The sequence below is a fragment of the Chiroxiphia lanceolata genome, chromosome 8 (assembly GCF_009829145.1).
Source record: "Chiroxiphia lanceolata isolate bChiLan1 chromosome 8, bChiLan1.pri, whole genome shotgun sequence".
NCBI classification, from domain to species: domain Eukaryota; kingdom Metazoa; phylum Chordata; class Aves; order Passeriformes; family Pipridae; genus Chiroxiphia; species Chiroxiphia lanceolata.
In genome coordinates, this window is record NC_045644.1 from 33,340,678 (window position 1) to 33,348,758 (window position 8,081).

Consider the following 8,081-nt stretch of genomic DNA (forward strand, 5'->3'; position numbering starts at 1 on the left):
CCTCCGAACCGCGCATGCGCCACGTGCCCTCCCGCCACCACCATCCCCCATCGCGCATGCGCAGGTTCCGCCCAGGCAGGGGAGAGGCGGCGCGCGGCGCGGCTATCGCGATAGTCGCGCGGCCTGGACCCTCCGCTGCCCGTGGGCGCTGCGCAGGTGCGGGTCCCGCCGGCAGGTCCTGTGAGGGAGTGAGGAGGCGCGTCCTGCCCGGCGTGAGCGGCTGCCGGGTCACATCCAGGGGTGCGGAGGGACTCGCGGTGAGCGGGATGGGGGGGAAGGTGTGCGGGGCCCGCCCGGGGGGCTGCGGGGGCCGGAGGGAGGGGGGGGGGAGTCCCTGTGCTCCTCGCGGAGCCGGACCCAGGCCCGGCGCGCGCCGGCGCGGGGGGAGGCGGGGCGGTGCAGAGCCTCGTTCCCGATCGCAGCCGCCATTTTGAGCGGCGGAGCCGAGGGCGGCGGCGGCCCCGGAACAGCGGCGGGTGGGGATCCCGGAGCGGCCGAGGGGGTGCGGGCCGGGCGGCACAGCACAGCACAGGTCAGCTGAGCTCCGGCGGGCCGAGAGGGGCGCGGCGGGCAGCGCGGCCCGAGCGGAGCGGGGCGGGCGGGAGGCGGGCGCGCCGGCGAGGCGCGGTAAATGGCGGCGGGGAGCGGGCGGGGGGTCAGGGCTGCGCTGTCGGCAGCACGGCGGGAGGCGGCATCGCGAGGGCTCCGTGCCTGACGAGGCGGCCGCCGCGGCTCCCTTTGTGGCACGATGGTGGTGCCCCCGCCACACGCCCCCCTCAAACCCCCCCCCCTCGCCGCCCCCGGCTGAGGGCAGACAAAGGAAGGCCTTGTGGTCGAAGCCCTCTCCTCAACTGGTTTGCTTTAAAAAAAGGCAAAAAAAAAAAAGAAAAAGAAAACACCATCCCCCCCCCCCCCCAAAAAAGCCCAGACCAAAAAAACCCTACAAAGCCTCACGGAGCGGATGTAAAATGTGCTCTGATTAAATACCGGGCTTTATATGCCGGGCCTGCCCACGTGCTGCCCGCCATCCCCGCGCCGTGCGCGGGCTTCTATCCCGCTGGGATGGGTGTCCATGTGTGCAAGCGTGCCAGGGAGCGCAGTTTTACGTACATGACAGAAATCAAACTCGTTATCCATAACGCTTGTAGTCTAAGAAAACCCACCAGATTTCCTTTGAGGGCAGGGACTTAGGCATGGAGGGAATCTCAATTCTTTTTATTTTTTGTTTCGGTTTTTCCTAGGATTTGGTTTAAATAAAAAATGGATTGGAGTGGCAAACACAATGGGCCCAATGATACAACCAATGATGGGACGGTGGTACGACTCCGGGGCCTGCCATTTGGTTGCAGCAAAGAAGAGATTGTTCAGTTTTTCCAAGGTACCTCTAGTATAGTCGAAGTGTAGTGGGTTTCTTTAGAGCTTTCTTGTGTCTTTTACACGATGTTTTGCACATTTTTAACAGTGGGTAATGGGGAGGATGGGAGGGATTGTGTTAAGTTAGTTTGTCTTAAGTAAGAATTATGCCCTGTAAGTGAAGCACAAGTAACCAGAGATGTAGTAAAACACAGAATGTATCTAATTTTGTCGAGGTGGTAAAGATATTTTGCATATTGGGGTAACCTGAATGTTAGCATTTGGATCAGTTAAACTGCTTGATGGGTAGCAATATTTTCTTCATGTAACTTAGGTGGTTGTATTTTTGCATAGTCTAAACAAGAAAAGAAGTATGGCTAAATCCATAAATGTTTAATGCAAGATCATTGGCTTGTATTGTTGGGTGATGGGGGAAACAAGGTGGTTTTCTTTTTCGTTGTTGTTGTTTAGATATGCTTTAAGTATTGCTGCAGATGGGAATGTTTCAGCCTTTAACACTGTTCCCCTTGACGGGGTTATTTGTCCTTGGGTTAAAGGGTTGGAAATCGTGCCAAATGGGATAACATTGACGCTGGACTACCAGGGGAGAAGCACAGGGGAGGCCTTCGTGCAGTTTGCTTCAAAGGAGATAGCAGAAAATGCTCTGGGGAAACACAAGGAAAGAATAGGGCACAGGTGGGGATGGAGAGTTTGGGATGGTGTTAAATCTTTATTTTTTGGGGGTTGTGGGTCAGTAATGCTTTTGGGGGGTTGGGGACCATTGGGGAATTGGCTGTTTTTAAGAATTTTTATAACTGATCCTAAGTTAATTTGGGAATACAGTAGATTTGGGGGGTGGGGGAGACAGTATTGCTCTGGGTAGTTTGCTAAACTCAGAAAATTGTTTCAATCGCTCTCACGTAGGGTAATTTGTGATAAATGCTGCTATAGCCAGACATTGTTTTTCAATAGTATGTTTCTCATACTGGAAAGACATGTTTTAAGCTTAATTTGTACAGCTAGAATTTTTCACATAGTAACTTTTGCCACTGTAAAGTGGGGGTTTCGAATACACTTAAGATTCTTACGGTTTTGAGGAGAAACTTAAGTTGTATGGTATCTCTAGTCACTGCTATTGGCTTGTACCTTTAGTCATAGAAAACGTAGTATGGCCTTTTGTGAAATTCAGACAGCTTCTGCCTGTGTTCTTACTGGTGCCTTGAAAATCCTTTTTTATTAGATATATTGAAATCTTCAAAAGTAGTAAGAGCGAAATCAGAGGATTCTCTGACATGCCAAGAAGAATGATGGGACAACAGCGACCTGGACCATATGATAGACCATTAGGAGGAAGAGGGGGTTATTATGGAGCTGGGCGTGGAAGTATGTATGACAGAATGCGTCGAGGAGGTGGTGGATATGACGGTGGTATGTTTACCTAATGAACAGAGGTTCTGTTGTGTCATGTTTCTGACATACTTGTCAAGAAATAACGAAGTGGCAGTACCTGCCAAACACCCATTAGGTTGGACGTGTTGACCTCAAAAAAACTCGTAGTGTGTCAAAAAATGTGGCTTGTTATTTAAGATGAATGTAAATAATAAGGAAACTACTTTCAGCAGAATTTGATCTCTCATTTGCATGTTTCAGTCTGTTATATAAAAAGAAATGTACTTTTGCACTGTGTTCAGAAATCCAGGTTTAACAGTCCATAGAGGTAGTCGGCAAAGTGCTGGGTGCCTAAAGACTGCAAAATTGAGTGTTGTGCATGGTTCTGTGAATTCTGAGCAGTAATGTAATCGCTCCTTTCTGTCTCTCCTTTGCACAGGGTATGGTGGCTTTGATGATTATGGTGGCTATAATAACTATGGTTATGGAAACGACGGCTACGACGACAGAATGAGGGATGGGAGAGGTAAAAGAAATTAACAGTTTGTTTAAAAAGCTTTTGCTATTATGTGAGTGTAAGACAGTATTTTCAAGTCAAAAAATGGCTTCATTGTGCTATTTTATAAAGAAAGAAGGTTGTTTAAAAAGGGGGAAATTGGGGACTCGTAAGAAAGGGTAAATAAATGGCTTAGGATGCTTTCTGGTTAAGGCTTGGGTTGGAACATGGGAAGTGTAAATATCAAGCGTTCAGTGGTGTCATTCAGTGTTTTCAGAAATACGATAGCAATGACTTTTGGCTTTTCATGATCTTAGAGGTGTGTGGGTTTTTTTGGTTTGGGTTTTCCAATAGGCATGGGAGGACATGGCTATGGAGCTGGAGATGCAGGGTCGGGGTTCCATGGTGGCGGTCATTTTGTTCACATGAGAGGGCTGCCCTTCCGAGCCACGGAAAACGATATTGCTAACGTAAGTACCACGGGGAAAAGGGCCTTCTGCTCCCAGGAGTTTGCATGTTCAAACTGGGTTAGAGTTCTCAAAACTAGGGACTGCTACATCTGCTCCATAAAGTCACAGCCCTTTCTGTGAGTTGCACAGAGTTAATGAGCTTTTAAAGGTACTGTCTGAGGTGGGATCACCAGAGCAGTCAGCAAAGCTGTACTTAACATTAATCCTTTTACTTGGTGCTCTTCTGTTTCTGTACAAGTTGTATTGCAGAGACAACAGTTGCTGCTTTCGGTATCCTCTTTTTAAGGTTTTCAGAACTTGTTTAAGCTTATTTAAGTTTCGAAAGTAACAGCAGATGTGAAACTTCGCTTGCTTAGTTTGCATATTTATTTGTTGACCTGAGCCTATGTTAGGAGGGGCAGGGTGTGAAGACTGTAGGGAGCAGTGTTTGGAGGGGATGGTATCCCATTACTTGAGCTTTTATCTGCCACCCCGATCTCTTTCATCTGCAGATTTTGGCAGTGTATTCTGTGTCAGCGTAATGTGGGGTTTGTAGGGGGAAAAGCTTTGTCGGGATACAAGGCTTATATATATTTATATGTAAGAACTCCATTCTTAAGCTTGTGCTTGTTTTCTTTTTTGGGTGGGTTGGTTGGTTTGAATTGAGATGTGTTTTCTTGTGTCAGTTTGTTTTGTTTAGTGTAAGGACTGTGTGAGACAAGGGCCAAACATCAGGCTTTGATTGGGAGCAGTGAGGAAGAGCAGTCTGACGAATGCGTAGCTTTTTTTGAATTCCATGGATGTGTCCTTGCTTTGAGAAATTTGAAGAAGCAGAGGCAACTAAAAACCAACTAATTTTTTTCTTGTCCAGGATGGCATCATATAAGATTGTATTGCTCAGAGCAGTGTGTGTGGGCAGGAGTTGTTTGTATATTTGCTTTCAAAGGAAGCTCCTCAAGCTCTGTCTCTGCAGCTCTTGAAGCTGTGTAGTAATAATGGATCATCAGTGTAGGTTGACCCAATGTTGAAGGTCCCCTATCCTTGTAATTGGGAAATGAGTAATTAAATTTAATGTGGTAGGACGACATTAATTGATGCAGTGCACCACTAACCATGGGGATGGAAAAAAAGTACCTGGCTTGAATTCTACGTTAATGTGATTTTTTAAATTTGTTTTATTCTTAGTTTTTCTCGCCGTTGAACCCTATAAGAGTTCACATTGATATTGGGGCAGATGGAAGAGCTACAGGAGAGGCAGATGTGGAGTTTGTGACACACGAGGACGCAGTAGCTGCCATGTCTAAGGATAAGAACCACATGCGTGAGTGTCGTGTTCCCTGGCACCCGTGGGCAGGGTTCCGCAGGGCATCCAGGGGTCAGCCCTGAGCTCCTGCCATTGGCACATGGCAAACCCGCCTTTTTGTGCTGTTCTCTCTGCTACTTGTATGGAGGGATGTTTGCTTTGTGCCTCTGAGTCTGCTTTGTGAAACAAAATGCAAAGTAAAGCTTTCTTGCTTCCTGCAGAGCATCGATACATTGAACTATTCCTGAATTCCACTGCTGGAGGTGGCTCTGGAATGGGAGGCTACGGCAGAGATGGAATGGGTACGCATGGATTGCACACTTAGCTGATGTTTTGCCAGGTCTCATGAGTTCCAAGGTTGTAATGGTGCCCTTTTGGCTCTGCAGATCAAGGTTACGGCTCCGTTGGTAGGATGGGAATGGGTAGCAATTACAGCGGCGGATACGGAACTCCCGATGGCTTGGGCGGATACAGTAAGTCCGAGCTCTGTTCTCCGTGTTTGCTGGGACAGTGTTGCTCCTGTCTGTCTGCTGGCAGACACTGGGGAAGGGGGGTGGGCTTTGGGCTGGGAGAAAGGAAGGAGGGCAGTAAATCATTTAAACTGTGAAGCACTCGGGGCTTCACACATTGTGCTGCTGCATCAGCTGCTGGTTAAGGGAGTGGTGCTGGAGTAGCATTAGTGTAAGTTGTCATCTGCTGTATTACCCATCCCATTTTTTTCTTTTTTCAAGGTATGTATGCATGACCTTGTGTCAATTGTTTGCAGGTCGTGGCAGTGGAAATAGTGGAGGATACTATGGGCAAGGCAGTATGGGTGGAGGAGGATGGCGTGGGATGTATTGAAGGATAGCCTTGCTTCTGCAAAACACCCTGGAAGAAACAGTCTCTGGTCTACTAGACTTTCTTACAAAATTTAATTTCTTTTGTATTTTAAGAACTTTATAATGACTGAAGGAATGTGTTTTCACAATATTATTTGGTAAGCAACAGATTGTGATGGGAAAATCTGTTTTCTGTAGGTTTTATTTGTTGCATACTCTGACTTTAAATAAATTTTTATATTCAAACCACTGATGTTGATACTTTTTATACTAGTTACTCCTAAGGATGTATTACATATTCAAGACTACCAGTCGGTTTAAGTTGTTGTACTATGGTTCCATAAAGGTGGTTGTACTGTAACTCCTATGAACACTGATTGAGTTCTGTGTAATCTTGGTCTAGTGAACAAATTTGAAACATTCACTTGTTTAAGGGGAAAAAGATAGATGAATTGATTAGTTTATTTGGTTAAAGCCTTTCCTAAACCCTTTTGATAAGTTGTATGTAATAATTGCACCACAGCGTAAAGCTGTGGAGGCTGGAAGTCATTGTTCTGCCTGCCTTCCTTCTGCTGCCACATCCACCACCACCAGCTGCACACCTGTGTGAATGAGCAGTACCTCTGCTTTCTCCTCCACAGAACCAAGCACCACGTTTATTTCCATGCTTTGCTGTAGCTCCAGAGCCTGCACTTCACACATGTAACCTGCAAAGCAGACTGAAACACTAGCACAGCTTTTAGTTAACATGACATAGGTCAAACACTTGGAAGCTTTTTACTTAGTATTTTTTTCACTAACATGCTTTCAGCAAGAGTGGGGGAGTTGGAAGCAAGTTAGACTTCTTATCTTTCTTGAATTTATTGTACTTAGACACGGTTCAGCTTTTTTTTGCTGCTCAGAGCTGATTTGTCTGTATTTGCTCAAAATTTGCCAAGCTGTTCTACAGATGAGCTCCTTAGAAGCCAAGATCTCTAAAATATCTGTAGGCCCAATACTTACTCAGTAACACACAACCCAAACACATCAATAAAACTTTTCTGTGCATTTGTGACATGTAAGATATGTAAGAAACTATTGTTTGAAGACACTTAACATACCTGATGTGTAATGGAAAAAGGTATTTATTCTTCTGAGCCAGTGTGATCTCCCAAATTAACTGCTTTGTCCTCAATGCCTCCCTTAAAATGTCAAATGTGATCTTGGGTATTGCAAGTCTGTCACCTGTTTTGCTAGTACTGTGTTATATCTGTAATAAATGTCTTCTTGTGGGAGAGAGGAGAATGGAGTTTATTTCACTAGAGAATGTGTTCGGGGATCAAAGGGACTGGAAGAAAGAGCTGGAAAGGGTAACTGGCACAGGAAGCTTTCCAAGCACTGGAACAGTTTTGGCCAGGAAGGGGAGGGGAAGAGGAGTTTGTAACCATTGGAACCCTGTGCTTTTAAGACCTAGGGGGTTCTTGGTCTCGTGCTGAGAACACTGAGGTGTTCCTAAATGGCAGTGGTCAGGACAAGAGTTAATCCAGCTGCAGGAAAACCAGGTTACTGGAGAGAGGAGAGAGCAGAGCGGAGAGAGCCTGTGCTTGAAGGAAGCCTATTTTTTCTGGGCACAGCAGGGGGCTTAAGTCCTGCCAGCTCTGTACCTCCCTCGGGGACACCTGACACCTGCTAAGACTCACCTTTGGAGAGCAGGGAGGGGCTCTGCTTTGAGCTGTTTTTCCAACCAGGCCATCTGCAAGGAGCACTCTGGCATCAGCCCCGGTGAGCGCAATCCCACAGAGCTGGACAGTGAATCCCTCGGGCCTGTCCCGTCCCTTCACCCTGGAACAAGAGCAGCGTTCAGCGACGAACCTTCCACCTCACCTGAGCAGCATTTAAATTGCAGAGGAATTGTTGTGGGGATGAAAAGCTGTGAGTAAGGCTTGCCCAGGCAGCCGTAGGGTTCATGGCTGTGTACAGGTGTGTTCCACCCCCAGGAGCTGCAGTGCTCGGCTGCTGGTGCCAGGAACCTTTTTCCTTCCAAGCAGCAGGTGCTGACACGGTAAGTGACCCCCCTCTCATGGGGAGGTGGGTGCAGCTCCCCTGATCCCTGCGCATGAGAGGAGAGCAGCAGCAGCAGCAGCAGCAGCAGGAGGAGCATATTTTCTCTGTACCTGCTGACACTCCAGTGCAGGAAGGCAGAGTCCATTTCCCAGGAGGCATAAAAAGCTCCTCTTGTTACAGGCCCTCTTGGTACCCCACAGCTCTTCCTGTGCTCTGTGAGGAGGATT

General features: G+C 47.4%; 1 protein-coding gene across 14 annotated transcripts; it reads left to right on the forward strand.

The window, feature by feature from the left end:
* Positions 1-14: 14 nt before the first annotated feature.
* HNRNPH3 (heterogeneous nuclear ribonucleoprotein H3) lies at positions 15-7,085 on the forward strand. Of its 14 annotated transcripts, none has more exons than XM_032694154.1 (10): positions 15-257; positions 1,242-1,378; positions 1,911-2,049; positions 2,594-2,736; positions 3,182-3,268; positions 3,593-3,708; positions 4,873-5,008; positions 5,212-5,292; positions 5,377-5,463; positions 5,757-6,060. In XM_032694154.1, exons 2-10 carry the CDS (start codon positions 1,261-1,263, stop codon positions 5,831-5,833), a joined length of 984 nt encoding a protein of 327 aa, XP_032550045.1. In that variant the 5' UTR covers positions 15-257; positions 1,242-1,260; the 3' UTR covers positions 5,834-6,060. The 14 variants fall into 14 exon arrangements, with proteins under 14 accessions (XP_032550045.1, XP_032550043.1, XP_032550044.1 ...); XM_032694152.1 differs by having other exon boundaries at positions 46-257; positions 2,594-2,781; XM_032694153.1 differs by having other exon boundaries at positions 70-240; positions 2,594-2,781; positions 5,757-7,085.
* Positions 7,086-8,081: the final 996 nt, after the last annotated feature.

Coding starts and splice junctions, on each gene's coding strand:
- HNRNPH3 (XM_032694143.1), top strand. CDS start 1,261: ATGGATTGGAGTGGCAAACACAATGGGCCCAATGATACAACCAATGAT. Junction 5,009..5,211: donor TAAGGATAAGAACCACATGC/GTGAGTGTCGTG, acceptor TGCTTCCTGCAG/AGCATCGATACATTGAACTA. Junction 5,293..5,376: donor CTACGGCAGAGATGGAATGG/GTACGCATGGAT, acceptor TTGGCTCTGCAG/ATCAAGGTTACGGCTCCGTT.